At 40.8% G+C, this 26,798-nt stretch overlaps 1 protein-coding gene across 5 annotated transcripts in view; it reads left to right on the top strand.

Moving 5' to 3' along the window:
• Positions 1–26,798, top strand: part of ryr2a (ryanodine receptor 2a (cardiac)) — a 310,584-nt gene that overhangs the window by 271,306 nt on the left and 12,480 nt on the right. For all 5 annotated transcript variants that reach the window (XM_085465413.1, XM_085465416.1, XM_085465414.1 and 2 more), the window contains 16 exons: positions 305–463; positions 971–1,125; positions 2,381–2,596; positions 2,688–2,960; positions 4,307–4,513; positions 4,607–4,909; positions 5,956–6,026; positions 6,592–6,742; positions 6,870–6,956; positions 8,869–9,135; positions 9,866–9,996; positions 13,676–13,718; positions 13,972–14,105; positions 22,537–22,597; positions 24,415–24,561; positions 24,673–24,807. In XM_085465413.1, the coding sequence (XP_085321539.1) occupies positions 305–463; positions 971–1,125; positions 2,381–2,596; positions 2,688–2,960; positions 4,307–4,513; positions 4,607–4,909; positions 5,956–6,026; positions 6,592–6,742; positions 6,870–6,956; positions 8,869–9,135; positions 9,866–9,996; positions 13,676–13,718; positions 13,972–14,105; positions 22,537–22,597; positions 24,415–24,561; positions 24,673–24,807 (2,540 nt within the window). The remainder of the gene's footprint in view (positions 1–304; positions 464–970; positions 1,126–2,380; positions 2,597–2,687; positions 2,961–4,306; positions 4,514–4,606; positions 4,910–5,955; positions 6,027–6,591; positions 6,743–6,869; positions 6,957–8,868; positions 9,136–9,865; positions 9,997–13,675; positions 13,719–13,971; positions 14,106–22,536; positions 22,598–24,414; positions 24,562–24,672; positions 24,808–26,798) is intronic.

Below are 26,798 nucleotides of genomic sequence, written 5' to 3' on the forward strand. Positions count from 1 at the left end.
TCCTCCCAAAACTAGTTTAAGTGAGGGAACATTGCCGTTAAGGGCATTACAAGTTACATTTTGCTACAGTACCTTGTGAATAAATACACTGAACATCTCTGTGAAGCTTGTCTTCTTTGTGAAATTGAATTTCTTCTGTATGTTGCCACAAAAAACAAGGCAACTAGTTCTGTGTTGTTGTTTTTTCTTTTCTTTCTTTTTTAGTTCTACCACAGTGATTTTAGGGAACAGAGTGAAGAAACTACAAATGTGTGGTGGTCTTAGTGTATTCTTAGGTTGCAAATGTGCTGTTTTGTCCTGCCAGGTAATGTGGTGAATGGGACCATTGGAAAGCAGATGGTGGATATGTTGGTTGAGTCCTCCAACAATGTAGAGATGATCCTTAAGTTCTTCGACATGTTCCTCAAACTGAAGGACCTGACCTCCTCAGATGGGTTCAAGGAATATGACCCTGACGGAAAAGGCAAGGCTCTGAAAACATGTGGACAAAAGAACTGTGTCAGAGGAGGTTTAAAACTCTGCAGCTTGAATCAGTTATTGATTCCTCGCACCTCAGCACTCGGTGATCCCTGCTCTGCAACTTTATGTCACTGCAACTGTCACTTTGTGGCTGACTTGCTGTGGCTTCCACTTTACATTATTACCACTTATAGCCGATCACGCAATCAAGCATGGGAAGAAATTTCAGATACTGATTTGTCGAAATGGTAGTATTCAATTGCATTACCATGCTCAAATTCAGGTAATTCTTTAGAATGACCCATTCTTTCAGTATTGTTTGTAAAGCCAGACTGCATGCCAAGGTGCTTGATTTTATACACTGTGACAATGTGACAGAAAACACCTGAATTCAAAGACTGAGAGGTGGAAGCCAGTCCATGTAATTTATTTTTCTATAAGTTGTTGTGGAATTACATCATTTGAATCCAGGAAGATTTCCAAGTTTATAGATTTGTGTTTGACCTAACAGGTGTCATCTCCAAGAGGGACTTTCATAAAGCCATGGAGAGCCATAAACACTACACCCAGTCAGAGACGGAGTACCTGCTGTCATGTGCTGAAACTGATGAGAATGAACTTCTTGACTATGAAGAGTTTGTGGAGCGCTTTCATGAGCCAGCCAAGGTAAGTAATCAAAAAACACAAACTGATTACATTTTTGAGAGTTCTCACCAGGACTCAGGACTTTTATTGAATTTTCTGTTTGTTTTTTCTTTTTGTCTTCCCATACTTTGGAGTTGAGGATATTTAAAAATCAAGATGAGAGTGTAACTGATCATTTTATAGCTCTTGTTTTGAAACAAACACCCTTTTTAATACATCTAGTTTTTCAAAATATTATTGGGCAGTCAGTTAAAAGAACTGGGCAGCCTGCCCAAGTAGTCTTTTTTCACTAGCCGGGCCCACATCCTCAGTTTAGGTTTGACAGCGTTTTAGTAGGTAAAGGTGATGCTTAGACATGAATTGAGCTGTGGTTTGGGGAAGGCCTCGAAGGGGACTGGCGACGGCTCCCGGGCCTGGCAGATCGCCGTGTACTAAATAGAAGTGAAGTTAAAGAATTGAGAACAAGGAGGGAGGGTGGGGCACGTAAACGAGAATGAACAGTTTGCAGAACTGGGGGAACCTATATAGATGACAACCAGAAGGAGCGTGTTTGGGGGCGTGGTCCCGCTCCTGAAATTCCGATACATAATCTCCAATATAATAATAATAATAATAATAATAATAATAATAATAATAATAATAATAATGGATTGGATTTATATAGCGCTTTTCGGGGCCCTCAAAGCGCTTTACAATTCCACTATTCATTCACTCTCACATTCACACACTGGTGGAGGCAGCTGCAGTTGTAGCCACAGCTGCCCTGGGGCAGACTGACAGAAGCGAGGCTGCCATATCGCGCCATCGGCCCCTCTGACCACCACCAGTAGGCGGTAAGTGAAGTGTCTTGCCCAAGGACACAACAACCGAGACTGTCCGAGCTGGGGCTCAAACCGGCAACCTTCCGGTTACAAGACAAACTGCCAACTCTTTGAGCCACGATCGCCAATAAGTTGGCTTCACTCAGTATCTTCTGTTTCCATTTTCCTTTTTCTTGTTTAGTCATTATTTGTTAGCATCTTTAAGTTGGTTTTGCTTCATTTGCTTGTTTTCTGTGTTGCACACTCTCAATCCAATCCTGGTATATTTGGTCAGCTATTACATTTAAGGTGGAGTACAAGTACAAATTTACAAATGCTCCTGGTTGAGATTCAGCAAATTACAGAGAAGCACTTCATATTTACCCAGAAATTACTGCATAATAGAGAAGATATGGATAGAAGTGTTTCATTCAAAACTGAAAAATCCCATGAAAAATTGATTTTCAAATTCACAGGACATTGGCTTCAACGTGGCGGTTTTGCTGACCAACCTGTCAGAGCACATGCCTCATGACACCCGGCTGCAGACTTTCCTGGAGTTGGCAGAAAGTGTCCTCAATTACTTCCAACCATACCTAGGCCGTATCGAGATTATGGGAAGTGCAAAGCGGATCGAGAGGGTCTACTTTGAGATCAGCGAGTCCAGTCGTACACAGTGGGAAAAACCTCAGGTAAATACAGCGAAGACATCAGAAACTATGACATTTGTCCTTTTAGTGTAGTATGTCACTACCAATGCCAAAGTTTGTATTTTTATCCTAGGTAAAGGAATCCAAGCGTCAGTTCATCTTTGATGTGGTGAATGAAGGAGGGGAGAAAGAGAAGATGGAGCTGTTTGTGAATTTCTGTGAGGACACCATATTTGAAATGCAGCTGGCGGCTCAGATGTCTGACGCTGGTGAGCGCTTGTCGATAAAAGAGGAGAGCGAGCGTGAGAAGCCAGATGAGGAGAACCCCGATGTGGGGTTCTTTTCTGTCACCACTGTCTACATGGCACTGCTAGCACTTCGATATAACATCATGCTGCTAATAAAGGTGAGTTACACACTGAGCCTAGCTAACAGCTCACTCTGGGTGTATTTTGGAATATTCTAAAATAGTATTTGAACAGTTTTGAAAGTAATGCTTTCTGTTTTCAAAAGAACAGAGATAAGAAACTTGATTCCAATTTGAAAACTCTTAGATACATATATATATTTAAACCTTGAATTCAGCAAATGGCAGATCCTCTAAAGATGTGTGACACTGGATGGAAAAGATGTCTCCCACACAGTCAGATAAGCTCACCACGAAACATACAATGAGACAGAAACATAATTTTAAGTAGAAATACCATATATTGTCGTACGTTTGTATTGTTAAAATAATTATCTACTGTCAGGGCTCTGTGTGACGAGGATCCAAACGCAGGACTTGGAGACTGAATTGCAGCTGTAAACCTCAGCTTTTCTGCTGGCGACGAAACAAAACATGAACTGAACAATGAACACTGAGAACAGAAACACACAGGCACAACCTGAGGGTCCGACACGACAGAGAGCAAAGGCAAACACAAGGCTTATATACACAGGGGAGTAATCAGGGAATGGAAAACAGGAGGGAGAGGCATCTGGGAGAGATTAGGGCTAACGAGACACACTGACATAAGACGTGGACCTTCACAATAAAACAGGAAATGGCAACACAAAGACGCAGACTCGACTCTGAACTACACCTGCAGGAAAAACGAGGACACCAAAACAAAACCTAAGAACTAAAGCCTTAACCAGAATAAACTGAAACATAGAATTCTAATAATAATCAATAAAGCACAAGAGAATCAGAAAATAATCTATAATGCAAAAATAAACCAAAACATAAGAAACTCAAAATGCTGGGTGAAAATGAGCCAGAACCGTGACATCTACACATTTACTGAATGATCACTTTCAACCCAGATTAGCCAAGCCATAGCTTCAATTACTTTTCTTTTACTTTTTTTTTTTACTAATGCCATATCAATATCATACATTTTCTAATATCATTGTCTTGTTAGAGTTTCATTCACTTCCCCCTCCCTCCTTCTTACATACATACATGCACACACAGCTTCCATCCTTGGACTAGCCACTTCATACAAAATCTGTTAGTAGATTGATTATATCTTCTGATTCATTGTATTGGTTAAACTTGATTATATTCTACAATATTAAGCCATTAAGCATGATTAACTATCAGCAAAATCACATGTAAATTTGGTGCTAAGACCGTTCACCGTCTCTCAGATGTAATAAGAGATAAGCCACGGGGACTTCAGTTTCTTTCAGTCTCACCTTTCTTGACAATGTCTACAGTAATACTACTGAACACACAGTTCACCAGTAACTTTGCTTTGGTTTCAGGTACTGTCCATGAAGAGCTTAAAGAAGCAAATGAAGAAGATAAAGAACATGACTGTGAAGGACATGGTAACCACCCTGGTCTCCACCTACTGGTCGGTGTTGTTGGGCCTCCTCCATGTGGCATTCAATGTGGCTCGAGGATTTTGCAGAATCTTCTACAACACTTTCATTGGAGAAAACCTGGTGGAGGGGGCCAAGACCATAAAGGTTATTATAGATTTTTTTTTAAATAACAAAATAAAGAACAGTCTAGATAAAGTAACAGCTGTTTGCTAATAGCTAAAATGCCTCTGCCCCTAGGTGTCAGAGCTGTTGGCCAATATGCCAGACCCTACTCAGGACGAGGTACGCGGTGAGGGGGAGAACAGGGAGAAAAGATCTGATCACAGCTCCACCGGGGAAGACTTGGCTGACCTGACAGTCAATACCAGTGAGACAGAGCTGCTGTCAGACATTTTTGGTCTGGACTTAAGAAGGGAAGGGGGCCAGTACAAAATCACCCCCCATAACCCCAACGCCAGCTTTACTGAACTTCTCAACTCCCCGGTTCCCCTTCCAACTCCATCCACAGCACCCCAACCTGAAGTCAGATGGAGACATCAGGTGATTTCTTTCTTTCTTACTTTCTTTCATGACACAAGTGAGAGGCTCTGCTTTTTCCCCTCCACTTTTTTCTTTTCTCCTTTCTTTGCTTTTTACCCCTCAGCCGTGAGTATTCTTTCTTTTAAAGGTTTTGGTGACATATATCAGAGTCCAGGATTAATTGGACTAAATCTGTATTTCTACCTTTGAATATTCCAATGAAAGGATTTCACTGCTCTATGATATACCAGTGTTTAACAAGTCTGAATACCCAGGCATCGATGTCTCAGCATCCCTGCAGTCGGCTGTCAATCTCCCATATCTTTTATTAAAATAAATAAACTGCTTTGTAAGTGTAGTATTGGCCTTTGCCAACTGATTTCTGGCAGAGATTACAGTGATAACCTATGGTAGACAACCATGTATTACGTTTTCTATGATGCAGAGGGGCAGATCTAATAAACAGCATATTTGGGACCTCAGCCCTCGTATTTGGTGTTTGGGACATGGTGAAACAACATGTTTAAACAATCATCAACAAATACATTTTCATTTTATACATAGATGACTCTAATATCTGCAATTGGAATCTCCCAGATTTACAGTTGGACACTCCAATTTCTGGAAAAATGGTTAAAGTCTGTCGACTTTACATATTTCTGTTCTACTTTCTCCATCCGCTCAGAAACATGTGCTTTTAGCTAGTTTGATAGCCACTGAAATGTTAACTTCCACATGGTGGAAACTTTACTGCTCCCTTTCATGGAGGTTTATCTTGAGCTGTTTAAAATGGATCACAGCTCTCACAGCTGCTGATTTTGAATGGTAAAAGATAAGAATTTCATAATCAGCTAATGTGTCTGTGAGCTTTGATCAAATGATCGAATGTCTTAAGATTTTGATTCAGATGTTGCACAACTTCACTGACTCCTCTGACTAAATTCTGCCTATTTCAACATAGAAATACTGACGTTTTACAACAGTAACAGTACAAGCATGTCATCAGCCACAAAAGTGACCAAATGTGGCTGTGGATATTTGTCTAACTGTTCATTTTTCTGTTTCAGTCAAAGAGCTCTGCCTCAGAGGAGATGGAATCAAAACTAGAGAGTAAATGTGAACCTCAAAAAACATCTGAGTACGTAAAATATTTTTGGAACTGGATGTTTGAATTGCATAAATGCATGTGTGCATTTTCACTTATACATTTAGGACCTGATGGTGTTTTTTTTTTTAGTGAAATAATCACATCAAACAGCATTAAAGAATGCTTTATAGCAGTGGTCCCCAACCTCCTGGCCACGGACCGGTACTGGTCCGTGAATCGTTTGGTACCGGGCCGCGAGAGTTGAGACTCGGGTGTTAAATTTACAGTTTTCAGGGTTTTTATTTATTTATTTTTTTTATCATTAACTCAGTTTCCCTGGGGCTTTTCCCGTGTGCTGTGAATAAATTTTCTTGTTTTTTTGGTACCGGTACAGGATTTATCCGCGACGCCTTAAAGGCCGATCCGTGAAAATATTGTCGGACATAAACCGGTCCGTGGCGCAAAAAAGATTGGGGACCGCTGCTTTATAGTGTATAACAAGCATTAGTCCATTCATTTTAAACTCCAAAAACCTAAAAAGACAGTAAACGAATAAAACCACAGTGAAACAGTATTGTCATTTTAAAAATATCTGTGTGTTGGCTTATGTTTTCAGAAGTGATGATGTAGAGAAACAAGAGAAACAGTCAAAGAACGAGACGATGAAACCAAAAATGAGGAGGCATCACACCTCAAAGTCTGACGAACCTGATGTTCAGGAGTCAGCTTTCTTAAAGAAGATCATTGCCTACCAGAGGAAACTGCTGGTATGGACAGCTTATTCTTTTTCTTTGTCTTCTTCTTATCATTATTATTATTCTTATTATTATACAACATCTCAATCCATAGCTTTAAAAAACACTTTTTTTGCTCATCTTTTGGTTTCTCCTACAGAACTACTTCGCCAGAAACTTTTACAACATGAGGATGTTGGCTCTGTTTGTTGCCTTTGCAATAAACTTTATCCTTCTGTTCTATAAGGTAACAGTACCAAGGATGTTCTTGTGATTACATTCTGCACATCTTCTTCTACAGAGTGTGGTGCTGCATGCAATGGTTTCAAATTAAACAGTGCAATTATTGAAGGCACATGATACAAGGGATTTTACTGCTTATGGACACTTGAAAATTTTTTTTGTTTTATGGGCCTTTGCAGTGGAAAGTCTTACGCTTGCCTGAGTTAGAGTAGGAGTGAGTGCATGTTTTAAAGAGCACTAATACACTCATTGTACTTCTCATTAATGAGTGTTCTTCTATTTGCGCTGAGTAAAATGAGAAAGTTGTTTGTTGTTGTTTATCCTGCAGTCTCAGTAGGGAAAACAGTGGTTGGAAACCATAGGAAGAACAAAATCATTGTAACCATTTACAATGAACTTACCAATTTATTGCCTCTGCAGTGAATTCTTTAAAGAAGAGACCAGGTCTGCAACCAGTTTCACTCTTCAAAGTGACTTTGCTACATCGACATGGCGGATAAAAAGGCAGTGAGATGGAGTGTGCCAGCTAGCAGTTTGGGATTTAATGGTTCTTGTTATTGAGGTTAGGCTAACTGATGATTCTGAATTGCACACACATGTGAATGTGAGTGCGAATGGTTGTCGCTCTATATGTGGTAGCTCTGTGATAGACTGGTGAACTGTCCAAGGTGTACCCTGCCTCTTTCCCTATGAATTCAATTCAATTCAATTTTATTTATATAGCGCCAAATCACAACAAAAGTCGCCTCAAGGCGCTTCATAGGTACAGAGAAAAACCCAACAGTCATATGACCCCCTATGAGCAAGCACGTTGGCAACAGTGGGAAGGAAAAACTCCCTTTTAACAGGAAGAAACCTCCGGCAGAACCAGGCTCAGGGAGGGGCGGGGCCATCTGCTGTGATTGGTTGGGGTGAGAGAACGAAGACAGGATAAAGACATGCTGTGGAAGAGAGACAGAGGTTAATAACAGATATGATTTAATGCAGAGAGGTCTGTTAACACATAGTGAGTGAGAAAGGTGACTGGAAAGGAAAAACTCAATGCATCATGGGAATCCCCGGCAGCCTACGTCTATTGCAGCATAACTAAGGGAGGATTCAGGGTCACCTGGTCCAGCCCTAACTATATGCTTTAGCAAAAAGGAAAGTTTGAAGCCTAATCTTGAAAGTAGAGATAGTGTCTGTCTCCTGAATCCAAACTGGAAGCTGGTTCCACAGAAGAGGGGCCTGAAAACTGAAGGCTCTGCCTCCCATTCTACTTTTAAATACTCTAGGAACAACAAGTAGGCCTGCAGAGCGAGAGCGACGTGTAGGCTCCAGCCTTTTCAAGGGAAATCCAAGGGTTAGGAAAAAAAGTTTCATTGCTGTGCTAGATTACGAATAAGGACAAAACTGGTACAAACTTGTGCAAATGCAAATCACAAATCATTTAATATTCTGTTAATAATTAGTATGCCAGTACTACATTGTATGTTGCTTCAGAAGACTCAGACTCAGTCTTTGCTGTGTTTATAGCTTGGTTTAGAATCTTTAGTATAGAGCAGGGGTGGGCAACTCCAGGCCTCGAGGGCCGGTGTCCTGCAGGTTTTAGATGTCACGGTGGGTCAGCACACCTGAATCAAAGGATTAGTTCATTACCAGGCCTCTGGAGAGCTTCAAGACATGCTGAGGAGGTCATTTAGCCATTTAAATCAGCTGTAATGGATCCAAGGACACATCTAAAACCTGCAGGACACTGGCCCTCGAGCTCTGGAGTTGCCCACCCCTGCTATAGAGCCTGAAGTTGGGGTTCAGAACAAATCAGTCATAAAAATTAAAACTAAATTTTGGACTAATAGCTGATACTGATGTTATTTTACTTTGTTTTCTTATTGTTTTATTTGCTTACATAACTAGACTAAAATTTTCACTTCCAGGTTTCTACATCCTCATCAGTGACTGAGGAGAGGGAAGTTGTGCACACCAGCCATTCAGAGAGCAGCATTCAGTGGGATCCACTTGGTGGGGCAACTGTGGATGCAAAGGAAGAGGTGATGGATCAGACCAGCATGCCCCAGAAGCCTGTCACCGTTCGTTTTGTCCTGGAAGAGAGCAGTGGCTACATGGAGCCCATGTTACGGATCCTTGCTGTCCTGCACACGGTCATCTCCTTCTTCTGCATCATTGGATACTACTGTCTTAAGGTAGGATATTCACTGTGACATACAACAGAAATGAGTGCAAAATGTTAGAATCCGCAATGTAGTATTTGCCATTAACAACCACAGAGTTTGTTATTAAATCTTACGCCAGTCGGTCAAATTTGTGCAATGCCACACAACAAAGCTTTGGAAAGGTCTACGGGTAATCTACATTAAATTTATGGACAAAGATGTAGTCTGGTCATTTCAATAAAGGTCAATCCATTCTACCAAGATCAATGCAAATTATTAAATCACAAATGAGCAGACCTCTTGAGCAAGTTAACATAGTAGTAGTAACATACTTACTAAACTAATAGAGCAAGTACTCAGGCTTTACACTTGTGCATCTTTTTGGAAACAAAATGGCATGAGGCAGCTTTAGATGAATCGGTATGTTTGAAATAAAGGAATCCTGTGTGCCATCAGAGATTTATTCAGAAGGACTGCTTCATTACAATCAAGTCTGTCCTGTAAATCTGCAATACAGTAGGTAAAACAGTCAACCTGTAGGAGAACAGGACACATTATTTACCATCAGTTCACTTTAAATCTGTCTGAAGTTTTAATTATGGTCAAATCTCTGTGTAGAAATGTGAAACTGGACAAACTGACATGTATTTCAATATAAGGACAGTTACTAAGAGTTAAGAGTTTCAATCATTTACAGTTAGTCTTAAGTCTAGAACCCATTGACATCTGCATTTCTCCACTTTTTGTGTGCATTATATAGGTGCCACTGGTGATCTTTAAACGTGAAAAGGAGGTCGCTAGGAAGCTGGAATTTGATGGCCTTTATATAACAGAGCAGCCATCAGAAGATGACATCAAAGGACAGTGGGACAGACTGGTAATAAACACACAGTAAGTAGACCTCTGTCCCTACACGAGAGTGTGCATGTGTATATCAAATTGTTGTTTGTTATACAGACTATTTTCATTCACGAAAACAAGTGACTGCTGCATCTATAAAGAAATAGAAGATATAATTTGTAGACAGCCTATTAACCCTCAACCTTCTGCCATTTTTAACATACATCCAGTGGTGATTGGGGTCAGTGGGCACCCTGAGAATAATTTACTGCAAGAAATAAATATAATAGCATAATAATAATATTAATAATAATATTAGCAACCCATATTTATAGTCAATGAATTAATAGTCATTATTTAATCTCATCTAAAAAGAAGACTTTTATTATGTTTGCAAAGTTGCAATTAAATTGCATATTTTGGAAACAAAAATTAATACTTTTCTTTAATGCAACTTGCAGCTTTTATCCCAAATATACTCCATGTTATTCACAGCTTGTTTACCATAATTTGATTCTGATATCACCTAGTTTTCATTAAATTTAATCAAACGTTATTTGTGTTGTATTTATATATGAACCCAATTAGAGTAATTTTACCCCAGTATAAAATATTGGAAGTAAGCACAAAACCAATGAGGCCAAAGATCTAATCCTGCCAGTGTTTCCTGCATCAATCAGAATCAGTTACAACCCTTGCAGAGACCAACAATGCAATGTGAATCAACTCTCACCATGATTGTGCTGGAAATGACCAAAAACAATTACAGTTAAAAACACACTGTAAGCAGTTATAGCACGCAGTTTTCCTCATGCTTTGCTCAGGGAATGCTGGCATGTAATAGGAAGAGCAAACAGTTGCTACCTTCCTGTCTGTGTTTTCGTACTAAACTAAATCCCTTTTCAAGTAGATTTTCCAGTCAAACATTTGAGAGTCACATTAGTAAGTTTTCCTCAGTGACTGGACTAGGGCTTGGAAGGTTGCAACATCAGCTCTCCTTTTCATGTGTAACATGACCAGAGCTTCAGTCAGTCTCAGGTAGATTTGGCGACATCTGCAATGTTCTGATAACTTCCAGTCTTTAAAGTTTCTCATCCAGATCATGAATGCCATGATGGCCTCTGAGTTGTTATTCTTTAAAATGACGTAGTACAGTATACCTGTCTTTATACCGTGTGATACGTAGTATTCATGGCAGACAGTAACTGAATAAATTATTACGTTTATTACACCTGCATAGTTTGGGTGCTTTTGACTGAGGTCATTTCTATTTTTTTTAAAAAGCACCTTTCAAAGTGGATGTGGCATAATTAAGAACAAATTGATTGATAAAGTCATAGAAAATGAAATGCTTAAAAAAACAAACAAGAAATCACTTATAAGTTATGACAGAAAATTATACCTCTGAGGGCTGCGTCCTACCCAGTTGGTAGGATGGGGGTTAAGCACAGGTGCAGGCTGATTCTGTTAGAGGTTCAACCGATTTTCAACTGAATTATAGTTTTGAATTATCTTTCTTGTTGATCAGTTAGCATATAATTTTTGTTGGGGGAATAACCTGCACCCAACCTGGGTAAGGGACCAGACAAAGAGTGATTCAAAAACCCATGTGCAAACCACAGTTTGTCTATAACAAACACCATGTTCAAACACAAGTGTGTCCATATGTGCACGTGGCACCAGGATTCCTAGAACACAGGTTGATGATTGATTATGTAATCGTATCATCGGATCTGTGGACTCATGTTCTGGATACTCAGGTGAAGAGAGGTGTTGAGCTGTCAACTGATCATCACTTGGTAGTAAGTTCGATCAGGTGTCAGGCGAAGATGCTGAACATATCTGGGGCGCTTAAATGTAAAGTGAGGCTGCACTGGGGACACCTAGTCTGCAAGTACTTCAACTGCCACTTCCAGCTGACCTTTTACAGCATTTTGGGGGAGACTGGGGACATGGAGTCCGAATGGACCATGTTCAGGACCTCAATTGCTGAAGTCGCTCCACTAAACTGCAGCGGCAAGGGTGTTAGTGCCTGTGGTTGGTGCAATGTCATGGTGTTAACCCCTGAACCAGATAGTGGACACCGGAGGTGAAAGAAAGCATCAGGCTGAAGAAGAAGTCCCCTCGGGTTTGGTTAGCCTGTGGGACTTCTGAGGCAGCGCTGCACCTAATAGTGCAGGTGCAGCGCTGCTGACTTCAACTGAGGATATTGTTGGGCGGTGGAAGGAATACTTCCAGGACCTCCTTAATCCCACTGTTAGTCTTCCAAAGAAGCAGAGTCTGGGGACAAAGGGGACGACTCGTCCATCACCGGGGGTGAGGTCACAGAGGAAGTCAAGTGTTAAGTGTGCTCCAACTATAGGGGGATCACACTCCTCAGCCTCCCTGGTAAAGTCTATGCCGGGGTGAGGATAGAAGAGTCCATCCATTAGTCGATCCTTGGATACAGGAGGAACAATGTGATTTTCATCCTGGTGGCAGAATACTGGAAAAGCTCTTAACCTCTAAAGGATACTTGAGGGTGGATGGGAGTTTGCCTAACCAGTCTACATGTTTTTTGTGGACTTGGAGAAGGCCTTCAACCATCACCATCAGACTCATTCCCAGTGAGTGTTGGACTCCACCAGGGCTGCCCTTTGTCACTGATTCTATCCATAATTTTTATGGACAGAACTTCTAGGCATACCCAAGTGGTGGAAGGGTTCCACTTCCTCAGAATATTGTCTCTGCTTTTTGCAGATGATGTGGTTCAGTTGGCTTCATCAGGTGGTGGCTAGCAGCTCACAATGGAGCAGTTCACAACCAAATATGACGCGTCAGGAATTAGAATCAGCACCTCCAAGTCTGAGGCCATGGTGCTCAGCCGGAAAAGGCAGGAGTGCCCACTCTGGTTCTGGGACGAGTTTCTGCCCCATGTTAAGGAGTAACTCGGTGTCTTGTTCACGAGTGAGGGGAGAGGGGAGCAGGAGATCGACAGACTGCGGCTCCAGTGATGCGGATGCTGTACCGGTCTGTTGTGGTGAAGAAAGAACTGAGCGTAAATGCGAAAGAGAGAGTAATTGTTAGGTTTATATTGTGGATTGTCATTTATGCTTAGAAATATATAACAATATATTCTTAGAAGTATAAAATTGTTTGTAGATTGATAGAGGTTTGATCCTTAGTAGTCTGTAACGACTCTGTGTGCCTTTCAGAGTGTTCTGGCATACACACACATCTTAAGGTCATGAGAGAGGTCACACCTTCTCTTAGTGATTTATGGTATAGGAGGACACCTACTCTGTGTCTGGTTAAGTATAAGAGCCCTTTGTTTAGGTGGACCGCAGCGCTCCTAGCACCAGCTTGGGGAGTCTTCACAGGAACACACACACACACACACACACACACACACACACACACACACACACACACACACACACACACACACTATGCACAGACTGGTACTCTTTGTTCACATGTATGCCTATGTAAGATGTCATATGTTAATGAACCTATGCATATTGATGTAACCACAATAAAAGGAGCGCTACAGGGAACCTGGCTGAGAGGCCGACGGAGGTCAAGTGGGCAGAACAACACTCGACTTCAGTCGGGCCTCCCTCGTGCACGAGTAACACAAAGAACTTTGGTGACTTGCGTCTTGATTTTGCTGTTGTAGTAGAATTGTCTCGTTCCAGCAGTGGGTCTGTGCCAGACAGACCCATCAGTAACTTTGTCCTTTGACTTTCAGATCTTTCCCCAATAACTACTGGGATAAATTTGTGAAGAGAAAGGTAAGTTTTGTTTTGTTTTGTTTTACTGGATAAAAATATTTTAAAAATGTTTTCCTAAATTCCAAATTGAACTTGTACAACTGGCAAGTCTTTGAGGACACTGGTTGTACTGGGTAGCTCATTCTCTTAAACTACAGTCCTGCCACATTGGTGTGATCTTTCCCTGTGTAGTTTAAGGTTTTCTAGATAGAATACTGTTTTGGGAAATGAAAACGTAGAAAGCATCTGTTTAAGAAGTCCTGCTCTTTCTCAGGTGATGGATAAATATGGGGAGTTTTATGGCCATGACCGAATCAGTGAGCTGCTGGGACTGGACAAAGCTGCTCTGGACTTCAGTGATGCTCACAAAAAGAGAAAACCCAGGAAAGACAGTTCGCTTGCTGCAGTGTGAGTAGTCTGTGTGTAGTGTGCAAGTAATAGAGTTTATGTGTGAGAGAGAGAGATGTTATGGGGAAGAAAAGTCTGACTACAGGAACAATGTCAGTGTGGGGGCACTGCCGTCTTATTAGGATAGTTCCAATCTGATGACAGGATAGCTCAGCGGATTTGTCCCTGAAACTGCAGAAGAGGCACAAGCTCATTTGTTTTAAATTTTTTTTACACATCATGACAATGTTAAATAGTTCGTTTAAACTGTTTATAGCACTGTGATGATTGTGATCTGTCTACTTAATGTCAGTTCTTTTACTAGCCGAATGAGCAAAATTGAATTTTGCATACCTTCAGGGTTAGTTGTTGATAAGAGATGCTAATGCGATCACCGCTAGCTTATTAAGCTTAATAGTAGGTGCGGCTAATGTTTATAATAATATCTTTCTATGTAACGAGTAGTGACATTATTACTTGGCTACCCAAATAATGAAATTATTTGTTCATGAGTGTGTTGTTGGAGACGTGTTGTTCGCAAACGAGACTCCTGCTTAGCCCTGCTGAGAATCCATGCAGGCAGGGGCGGGACATTGTTTTGATGGGCACACCATGCGGCCAATCACATAGAAAGGCTAGGATCATGCATTTATGTGAAAGAAAGGTGGGGGCAGACATTCTGATGACAGGAAGTTGGAAAAAAGTGAAGACAAAAATAACAAAAAAGGAATAGCGTTTGCCGGCATTTCGATTATATTATGTTTTTTGACAACACTGAATAAAAAAATGACTTCCTAACACACCATTCATAATTGCTAAATGTCGTAAGAGCCAGTTCGTCAAAGGGAGTGAAACAAAAGCTGAATAAAATTTACACAGCTCAGCAGATAACTTTGTCTTCGCCCTGCAAAATGACTGGAGAATATCCAGCCATGAGTTTGTTCCCCGAAGCTTAAGCGCACTCAAGTTATCCTTTAGGTCAGTAAGCCAAAACACACCAGCTCAACATTTTCACCTCCAAATGTCTTTGGAGCTTACTAAAAATCTTCAGTTAAAACCCAATTTGTTTCAAGAAGGAACACTTCCTGGATTCAACCCACTTCTATTTGCAAGGTATACGTACAGGGTTAAATATCAAAACAATCCAAGGCACTCCCTTTTCAAGGTTCAAGGTTCAAGGTTCTTTATTTGTCACATGCATAGTTATACAAGTATAACACACAGTGAAATGTAGCCTGACACGCTCCTCGACATGTGCAAAAATTGTGGGGGGGTGTAGAGGAAGAACATTATATATATATATATATATATATATACATACAGTATATACACTGGGTGAATGTGCAGTAGTAGCAGCAAGCAGGTGAATTCTGTACATTAATATGAATAGACATCTGACATCTGAAAGTAAAATTAAACTACCATCATTTTCACTGTAAGATCCAGGCATAAATCCCATTAAGATCCTTTGGGATGACTGTAGGTATCTTGTTCACTCTCCAAAACCCTCAAATATGGCTGAATTAAAACAACTGTGCAAAGAAAAGGGAGCAAAAATTCCTCCACGGCGATATGAAAGACACAATAAGCAATAAGCAAATGCCTGGTTGCAATTTTTGCTGCTGGTTGAACAACTAATAAAAGTTTAGGGGCAGTTACTTTTTCACACAGGATTTGGGCCGATTTTTTTCTCTTAATAAATGAGATCATCATTTAAAAACTGCCTTTTGTTTTTGCTCAGGTTGTCTTTGTCTAATGTTAAACTTTGTTTGATGACCTAAAACATGCAAAGGTGACAAATATGGGAAAAAAAAGCATCAGGAAGTGAGCAAATTTCAAAAGTACTGTACAAAGAATTAAAACATGTAATATGGCTGAAAGCAACACAGCAGTATGAGTATGTGTGAAAGGAGACACTGCAGAGTAATATAGTATTAGAAGTGTGTAAGCACTTTGGTCAGTAAGATTGGAAGATAGCTACTAAATTAAAAGTCTAGCTCATTTGAAGCCTGGAAAAATGCCAATTGTCAGATCATCAATATTGCAACTCTATCATTAAGACAGGGATTATGATGGATTTTATTCAAGTATTTGATTAAATTAATTATTACGAGTTTTCCTTTCCACTGCAGCTTTGGTGTTTAATAATTCATGAGCAAGCAAAAACAAATGTAAACAAAATGTAAAACATAGGCTTAGACTACGTGCATATTTGATATAAGGTCAAAAAGTACAAATAGGTGTCCATTTAAGGATCATATGTTAATGTGAGGGGCGATTGTGGCTCAAGAGTTGGGAGTTCGGAAGGTTGCCGGTTCGAGCCCTGGCTCCGACAGTCTCGCCGTTGTGTCCTTGGGCAAGACGTTTCACCCGTTGCCTACTGGTGTTGGCCAGAGGGGCCGGTGGCGCCAGTGTTCGGCAGCCTCGCCTCTGTCAGTGCGCCCCAGGGTGGCTGTGGCTACAATGTAGCTGCCATCACCAGTGTGTGAATGTGTGTGTGACTGGATGCGTAAAGCGCTTTGGGGTCCTTAGGGACTAGTAAAGCACTATACAAATACAGGCCACTTACCATTTACCAATGTTTAAATAACTTAATAAATTAATTCAATTCAATTTTATTTATATAGCGCCAAATCACAACAAAAGTCGCCTCAAGGCGCTTCATAGGTACAGAGAAAAACCAACAATCATATGACCCCCTATAAGCAAGCACTTTGGCGACAGTGGGAAGGAAAAACTCCCTTTTAACAGGAAGAAACCTCCAGCAGAACCAGGCTCAGGGAGGGGCGGGGCCATCTGCTGTGATTGGTTGGGATGAGAGAAGGAAGACAGGATAAAGACATGCTGTGGAAGAGAGACAGAGGTTAATAACAGATATGATTCAGTGCAGAGAGGTCTGTTAACACATAGTGAGTGAGAAAGGTGACTGGAAAGGAAAAACTCAATGCATTATGGGAATCCCCCGGCCGCCTACGTCTATTGCAGCATAACTAAGGGAGGTGGGGCCAGGTTTCACAATGAACACACCTGAAACTCTGGCTGATTGGGACCCACGCCCAGTTTCACACCTTGGCTCAGGCGATTAGAGGATCATCAGGGGGTCCTTTTGTCCCTCTGTGGGGGGAAACTCCCACTAGGTTTATATCTGGGACTCTCCACCATTTGACCTTAGAACTGAAGAAGCTTCTCGGATGAGAGGTGAAACGTCTTCAAGCAACTTAAAGAAGTCCAGACGCTTTTCTTTGCAAGCTCCTTTGACTACGATGACCTGGATGACTGAGAACCTTCACAGACATAACTAAGGGAGGATTCAGGGTCACCTGGTCCAGCCCTAACTATATGCTTTAGCAAAAAGGAAAGTTTGAAGCCTAATCTTAAAAGTAGAGATAGTGTCTGTCTCCTGAATCCAAACTGGAAGCTGGTTCCACAGAAGAGGGGCCTGAAAACTGAAGGCTCTGCCTCCCATTCTACTTTTAAATACTCTAGGAACAACAAGTAGGCCTGCAGAGCAAGAGCGAAGTGCTCTAATAGGGTGATATGGTACTACAAGGTCATTAAGATAAGATGGGGCCTGATTATTTAAGACCTTGTATGTGAGGAGCAGGATTTTGAATTCAATTCTGGATTTAACAGGAAGCCAATGAAGGGAAGCCAATACAGGAGAAATCTGCTCTCTCTTTCTAGTCCCTGTCAGGACTCTTGCTGCAGCATTTTTGATTAGCTGAAGGCTTTTCAGTGAGTTTTTAGGACCTGATAATAATGAATTACAGTCGTCCAGCCTGGAAGTAATAAATGCATGAACTAGTTTTTCAGCGTCACTCTGAGACAGGATATTTCTAATACAGCCAACAGGGGGAAAAAATGATCAAAAATGGGTTTGTTTTAGAATCTTTGTTTCTTTTTTTGATGCTCATCAGGGAAAGACAAAAGATCCCTCAGAGAGATGTTCCACAAATGGCGGCGCTATTTTCTGGATAACTGATTAGTTAGTACATAGTGATTTTATAACTGCTGGTCTCTAATCTGGAGCACAACCTGCTCCAGAACAGGTTAGATTCATAGCATAAGTCACCATTGCAAGTTGCATTATGTTGGATATTATGAACTTTCTTTGCTCACGTAAATATTAGGGGTGCGACGATACACAAAATTCACGGTTCGGTTCGATACTTTGGTGTCACGGTTCGATATTTTTTCGATACAAAAAAAATGTTCATGCATTTTTAATTTGTCATTTATTAAAATTATAAATATATATTTTAACTCAAAAGTACAGTTTTTAAATTTAACCCTAACCCTTGTGCGTGTTTTTCATTTTGACAGAGAACGCGCACCTGCGGACCACTTATGTGCAGCCCTGGTTATTTAGCTCGTCATATTGCAGCCACAGAAATTATTTTGTCCATGAAACCATAAAGCTGCACTTTCTTTTTGCCTTATAGTCTGATTTGTCATAACTTCTCCGTTTTGTGGTAAGCTTTTCTTTGGCTGTCACTTCTTCACCCTGACCTGTCTTATTTGGCTCAGCAGAACTGAAATATAAATCCTGCTGCTTTTACACGCTCACTCACATAAGCTCAGCGATTCTCTGCGCGATCAACCTCTCACATGTTTAAGCTGCGGGAGATTTCACTTGTCATGTTTGCATAGTAAGCTAACGATTGATAAGACGATGTCAGAGGAATTGGTGCAAATTATCATCACTCACCAATCCTGTGCTAACGGCTGTCTAAATGACTCGGGTAAAGTTTGTAGCATGCTTGTTGTTTTTGTCTGCTTCCACTTGTCTTTGCACTAGGATGATGTCGGCGTAAATGTGCAGTCATATTCGTTGTGTTCCCACTAGTGCTGTCAGCGTTAATCTCGTTGAAATGACCTTAACGCCACAACACGGCAAATCTCTGTTAACGAGCTACCCCTGATCGCCCTGTGCGTGGGGCTAGACGGCCAACACGTTAACGATCTAACTGCGCTAACACACTAGCTCCCACCCATGTAATTGAGCATTGCGTGGCACATCCAACATACTGTTTTACTTTAGTCCATGACGCGCTTACCTTCAGGGTCATACGTCACTTGAAAACCAAAATAATTCCAAACGCCAGATCTGAATGAGGGTGGGGGAGGTTCAATTTGCCATGTTGCAAGGAGAGCTTAACTTCTGTCTCGCTAGCTTGCCCTGCTCTCTTCCTTCTGACGATGCTGTCTGTGTTGAGCGCTCAGTGGATCTGCGCTCGACAGTGCAGGCTGCACTGTCAAACGCAGATCCACTGAGCGCTCAACACAGACAGCATCGTCAGAAGGAAAGTTGATAAAATAAATTACAAATTTTGTATTGTTCGATACATATGCGTACCGAACCGAAAGCACTGTATCGAACGGTTCAATATCGATGCGAATATCGATATTAGTAACTCTTATTTGGCACATAATGATCCCTATGAGTGTCACCTACTTCAAAAGGGTAGTTACACTCATCCCCCCTCCCTTTTCAAACACCTTCGATGCCTGTCTGACATGTCTTCCCAATGTGATGTTTGTGTAAAGTTTGGTCAGAGGGTTCCTTTGTAAGTGCGCATGTGACATTAGCGTACTGCCTGCTGTAACCTATAATTTCCTTTAGGATCAATAAAGTATTTCTGATTCTTATTCTGATTAGAGGATAGTGATAAATTGGTGATTCAAATCTATAAAGAACATAAAAATATAACAGTAAAATGCAACATTTTTACAAACCAGGAGATTAATGCTGCAGAAAATGGTTAATACTTAGCACACCAAGTGTTAAAATAAACATTTAATTTAAAGTTAATTATTTTTTGGTCAAACTTTTAGGTCAAATTACCTTAACTCCCGAACCACTGGCACAATTGAAAAATTCAAATGGTTCCTGAAAGCATCAACTCTTTTTCAGTAAGGCTCAGGCCCAGGCAGGCGCCACATCCAAATTTTGGCAAATAACAAAGAAAACAAAAGAGCAAAAAGCAAAAACAAAACTATAAAAACATGGCTGTGTGTGTGTCTTCTGTAGGGCTCCATCACACTCACTAACTCTCTCTTCTCTCAACCAACCTCCAACCGTCTTTTTGGGGTTGCTGCAACACTGTGCCAGGGATTACTGTAATGACCCTAAAATCCCTGACAAGCACAGAGTCACTGTTTTCAGGAACCATTGAAAGTCTTTCATTTGAAATGGTTCAGGACTTATGGGAGTTACAGATGTTGAAAATGTTGCAAAACACCTGTCTGAGGCTAGTGACAGGTTAGGCTGATTATTTCATTGTGAAGGGCACTGTTGGCACTGCTGTTTATTTCAAATCAAATCAAATCACTTTTATTGTCACATCACATGTGCAGGTACATTGGTACAGCACATGTGAGTGAAATTCTTGTGTGCGAGCTTCACAAGCAACAGAGTTGTGCAAAATACAATAATGTAAACAAGCAAAATACAAGAATGGCTACATCTGAAACTAATAAATATATGTACAATATATAATAGTATATGCATTTCTGGATGTGTATACTAAATATTTTTCTACGTGTGTGTGTGTGTGTGTGTGTGTGTGTGTGTGTGTGTGTGTACACAGATTTTACAAATTAAATAGAGTAAACAATGAATAGAATATATAAAATAAATAAAATAAAATATACAGAGTTGAATATGTGCAAAACAGTGCCATTACTGTACAGTATGGAGTGCATAATGTTAAAGTTCCAGTAGTGAAGCTGAGGTGTCTATGAAGTGTTCAGCAGTCTGATGGCCTGATGGAAGAAGCTGTCTCTCAGTCTGCTGGTTCGGGACCGGATGCTGCAGAACCTCCTTCCTGATGGAAGCAGTCTGAACAGTTTATGGCTGGGGTGACTGGAGTCCTTGATGATCCTCCCCGCTTTCCTCAGGCACCGCTTCCTGTAGATGTCTTGGAGGGAGGGAAGCTCACCTCCAATTATCCGTTCAGAGCACCGCACTACTCGCTGGAGAGCTTTGCAGTTGTAGGCGGTGCTGTTGCCATACCAGGTGGTGATTCATCCAGTGAGGATGCTCTCAATGGCACAGTGATAGAAGGTCCTGAGGATGCGGGGGCTCATGCCGAATCTTTTCAGTCTCCTGAGAAAGAAGAGGCGCTGCTGCGCCTTCTTCACTGTTTTGTTTGTGTGTACTGACCACGTAAGATCCTCAGCCAGATGTATTCCAAGGAACCGGAAGCTGCTCACTCTCTCCACAGCAGCGCCGTTGATGGTGATGGGGGTGTGTACTTCTCTGCACCTCCGGAAGTCCACTATCAACTCCTTTGTCTTTGCGACGTTGAGGGTGAGATGGTTGTCTTGACACCAGTGGGTCAGGGCGCTGACCTCCTCCCTTTAAGCTGTCTCATCACTGTTGGTGATAAGACCCACCACTGTAGTGTCGTCCGCAAACTTCACAACTTCACATTTCTAAGGCACAGTAGCATATTAGAGCTCTGAAATTTTAAATAGATCTAATTAAACATTTAAGTCTACTGTCCCACAACATAATAAGATGTGAAAATCAATTTAGTCTGTCAGCAGATCAAAGTAAAATTATTTTCATTGACTTTCCGTGCCAGTTACACACTCCCCTTCTTATCCCAAATAAGCACACCCTCCAAGCAGCAACTATCAAATTTTGTGCAATTTGCCGTAAATTGTCTACCACAAACCTTAGTAGAGTTTAAGTTTTGGTAGAAGAGTCAAGCTGTGCTCATTAGTCTAGCATAGAAAATTTTTAAATTTCTTTTTAATTATTAGATCAGATTATTTTATTTCTATTTTTTGTAACTCCATTTAAAAATGCAGTTTGCCAGTTAGGTAATCGAATAATGATCAGTTACAGCTGACTTACAGGCCAGTCACCTGTCAGTCAAAGTGGCCATGCCCTTACCTTCCATCACTGTCCAAATGACCCACCATACAGTTGTTATGAAGTTTAAAACTGTACTGTACAGGGCAGGTTCTAGGTGTGCATTTTAATGGTATTTAGTGGAGGATTTTAAATTGTAAACTGTTGGTTACATAGCCCTTTTCTACTCTACTTCAGCATTTAAAGCTCACGTAGAGCTCAAATTTCAGAGAAAAACACAAAGGAGATTTCCTGCATCTGTCAGTCTGGCTGACAGTGACTTTAATAAAGTCATGGTTCCATGGGGTCATCCTCTATGGGGGATTTGGATTAATAAGAAATTTTCTGCAACAAAGAATAGCAGGTACAATCATGTAAACAGAACTGCAGTATTGTTTATCTGAACACTGAACAAGACATGATCCTGTCACATTTACATAAGTTTTCAAAGTGGTTATACCAGGTAAAGGCGCTAAGATATCTTCAGTTCTCATAACAGAGAGCCCCTTTCATTTAAACCATTTCTGTTCACGTTTTCATCAAAACATGAAACATGTAAAAAGACACTGTTTCTTCTCACTGTGTTCACAGGTTGAACTCTGTTGATGTCAAGTACCAGATCTGGAAGCTGGGGGTTGTGTTCACAGACAATGTAAGCAATCAGAATCACTCAGGACAGCGATGTCTGGCTCCATCATGTGGATTCCCTGCAGAAGTTCTTAACTCTTTTGTCTTTTTTGTTTATATCAGAGTAATTTCACAGGGACATTTTTAGTTTACCTCAACTTTTTTTCTAGTTCCTGTTTAAAATGTTTTAAAGTTGCTTATGGCATTTAACATCAATAGCAGTAACGGCATCATATGACCTGTTGTATCGGCCCATAACATTATAAGATAAAATTCTGGTTATTGTGTCTGGCAATTATGTCATATAAAAATATTGGGATAAATATGAAGCATTTGGCTCATCGTTTATAAAGCAGTGCTCCTACATGAATACATATTAGTATCTAATAAATTGATTTTTTAATTCAGGGAGTTACTAGTTTCATAGTTTGTCATTTTGTTTGACCTCATCAAAAGTGAGTCAAATGTATGCCTTACTGAAAAACCAGTAGTGTTTTCTTCACAGACATGTCTTGAAGTGACTTCCATGGTGCAGATATTATACTGTACTGGGTAGCACTTTATAATAATGTCACACTATTAAGCCTTACTGAGGTAATAGTAAGGTATTAGCAAGTCATATCATTACTTCTTCTTACTATGCCATTTCTAAATATAAATGTAATGGGGTGGCTGTAGCTCAGGAGGTAAAGCAGGTCATCTACTGACTATCCCCGGCTCCCTCAGTCTGCAAGCCAAATATCCTTGGGCAAGATACTAAACTCCAAATTGCTCTCCAATGCATCTATCGGAGTATGAATGTGTGAGTGTTAGATAGGAAGCACTTAAAAGTGTAGAAAAAGGTGCTTGTGTGGGTATGAATGGGTGAAAGTGGCATGTTGTATGAAGTGCTTTGAGCGCTCCAGGACAGTAGAACACCGCTACATAAGAATCAGTCCATTTACCATGACAGATGGTAAACATCTGCACACTGGCAGGGGCCCTGGTTGAGATTCATCTTTAGTTCCTGAAGGCTTTGGAAGACTGCCATGGCTGTCACATCTCTGCAGAATATCTAGGCTTAGCCAGAGGGTGGAGGGTCTCCACTTTGGTGGCCTCAGGATTTAATCTTTTGTGGTGCTTTTTCCGGATGATGTGGTTTGTTGTGGTGTTGGTGTCATCAGGTGGTGACCTCGAGTTTGCACTGCAATAGTTTGCTACAGAGTGTGAAGCAAACCAAATCTGAGATCATGGATCTCAGCTGGAAAAGGTGGAGTGCCTACTCCACCTAAAGGACAGGTTACTGTCCCAAGTGGAGGAGTATTTCGGGGTCTCGTTCAGGAGTGGAACACAAGATGGACGGACGAATTGGGGCAGCATCCACAGTGATGTGGATAGTGTACCAATCTGTTGTGGTGAAACTGTCACTTCATTGGTCATTCTATGTTCCTACCATCACTTATCGTTACGAGTTCTAGGTAGTAACATAAAGAGTGAGGTTGCTAATATAAGTGGCAGAAATTAGTTTCCTAATTAGTTTCCTCTTTCTGAAGAGCGAGTGGGCTCTCACTTAGAGAGAGAGTGAGGTCATCCGAGAGGGACTCGGATTAGAGCTGCCGCTCCTCCACATTGAAGGTGTATAAATGTAAATGTAGCTGCTAACTGAGCAATGATCATGATGTGTCATCCACATCTGTGTCAAGAGTCATTAATCTATTGTCTGGTAATTATCATTTGAAATGTTTTATGATGCTTTTATTTGATTTATTAGCTACACAATCAGCAGCCTGGATGTTACCTAATATTGTAAACCAGCGGCTCATTTACACTCATTGACTGAATTTCCATCTTCCGTCCTTGTAGTCCTTCCTGTATCTGGCCTGGTATATGACCATGTCCATTCTGGGTCACTATAACAACTTCTTCTTTGCTGCCCATCTACTGGACATTGCCATGGGTTTTAAGACACTGCGTACCATTCTCTCCTCAGTCACACACAATGGCAAACAGGTGAGAACACTATATGAATATTATAAAATTAAACATTTGTCAATATTGAGTGAAGCTTGTGATATTTGCCCTTGTTTGCATCACAGCAGTCTTTTCTTGCCCCTTCTCCAGCTAGTGCTAACTGTTGGCCTATTAGCAGTGGTGGTGTACCTCTACACAGTAGTGGCCTTCAACTTTTTCAGGAAGTTCTACAACAAGAGTGAAGATGGAGAACTGCCAGATATGAAGTGTGATGACATGCTGACAGTGAGTATGACATGTATTAGACTGTAGTGAACCGGAATAATAGTGCTGGGCAGATGATCAAAACGACAGATAATTTGCATCACAGCATGTGTTAAGAATCAGTCAGTTTCACAAAACAAGTTATCTAAAATGAAAGAACAGGGCTATAGAGTCGGCCTTAAAATGGAAACATTACATATATAAATACTAACTTACACCATGGAGCCCTGCTCTCAGAATCGGTCCTAGATTTAACACTGTCTGTGAAACTGGATTTAATAAAAAATGTTTAAATTGAAAGGTTTTAGAACATGTTTAGCACCATCCTGTGCCTGTTCAGAGCAGGATGTCATTAGGTTGGATGCACTTACATTAGTTTATGCTAATTTCCTAGTTTATAACTAGTGACAGAACAGTTAATTTGCTGGAAAACAAGGTGACTAAAACTAAAAGTCAGTTTGAGGGGGTCCTGTTTGTATGGGCCCTTCAGTTTGATGAGCCAGAATATAAAGAAACTCAAAAAGAGATGAGAAACAAAGTAACTGACCTCTATCAGTCTGTCTGTCATCTAGTATCATCTGTCAATCTGTCGTCTATCATAGAAGGTTACAAAGCCATGTCTAAGGCTTTTAGGATTCCACTGAATGATGGGTGAGAGCCATTATTCATAAATGAAAAAACACCTGTGAGGCTTCTCAGGATGACTCAAATACTTTTTTGTACCCAAGCTAATACTGGGATGTCTGGTATGCACTGCTGCAGTTCACTTTCTTGGCTGTGGGAAGTTGCTCCCATCAAGTTTGTCTCACTAAAACTTCATTTTTTGCTGTCTGTAAAGAGCACACACTTCCATTTATGGACAGAGAGCTTTGAGTCAGTAGTTTTAGTCTCGGCAGTGTTACCCTCAGGCAGTAAGAAGATTACTTATTTTGTCCGCTTCTTTTTCAGGCATCTATTACGTTTTTGGGAATAGCAACAGTGCAAGTAATATAAATAATTATATGTTACTAACCTGAGCCTTTACTGTGATTTAAGCTCAATTTAAGACTGTCTTTGGGGGTTACCTTATTTGGCTCCAGGAAGTCTATCCAAAATTGGTGAGCTGGATAAGGGCATTTGGAGTATCAGAATCAGCTGATATACCAGTTTCATGATAGCGGTGCCTACCTACCTTACCTATGCAGCACAAGCTTCCATTGTTTAGCCAGTTTAAAAGAGACAACTTTGTGACATAGTAAAGTCTAACCAAAGATGTGGCCATGAAACAGAAATGGAACAATTATGATGAATTTAAATGTTGGAAGTGTAAGCCATTACCTATACATAAGCACCTGTGTCATTAATGCAGGTCAGTGTGAGTCGGGGTGAAAGATAAGTGTATCGCAAAGCCAAACATTAGACCATCTTGTCAGTGATGAGAGACATGCCAAGTACAAACAGACTCAGCTTAGATGAGAATGTTTTCTGCTGCTAAGCCATCTGAAAGAAATACTATATAAGGGCTCTATGGTATTTTCTGAGGGTAGAAGGAAGCCTTCTGTCACCCGGAAATTTCAGGACACACAAACACACACTAATCCCCTATAGTCAGCCACCCATTGCATTCCATAGAGCTCTTTTGTCTCCTATTAGGGGCTAAAGTGTTGCAGCTCGGCCTGTCTGTAGTTCAAGAAGGTGACAGGCGCTTAGTAGGATGGTGAGATGCACTAATGAATGGCACTGCCCTATCAAGATTGGTCTCCTTCCTTACAATAAGGCTTATAGTAGCAAAAAATGGTCAGATGGTGCGTTCCATGTGAAAGCAGAAGTCGGAATTTCCTGAATTTTTCAGTGTCCCCTCAAGTCAGATTTCCAGCTCTGAACATCGCATCAACCAACAGCCTTAATCAGCCCAACTTAACCATCCAACATGGAACCACTGTATATAAACATTAGTAAAACTGTAAAACCTGTGATCTGTGCTGCTACAGCTGTTTATTTATGACTCGCTACATAAGCCATATGCACAGCAC

Source organism: Copadichromis virginalis, linkage group LG8 (genome assembly GCF_057382275.1).
Source record: "Copadichromis virginalis isolate Kocher_CV1m ecotype Utaka linkage group LG8, C_Virginalis_male_GT1.1, whole genome shotgun sequence".
Lineage (NCBI taxonomy): Eukaryota > Metazoa > Chordata > Actinopteri > Cichliformes > Cichlidae > Copadichromis > Copadichromis virginalis.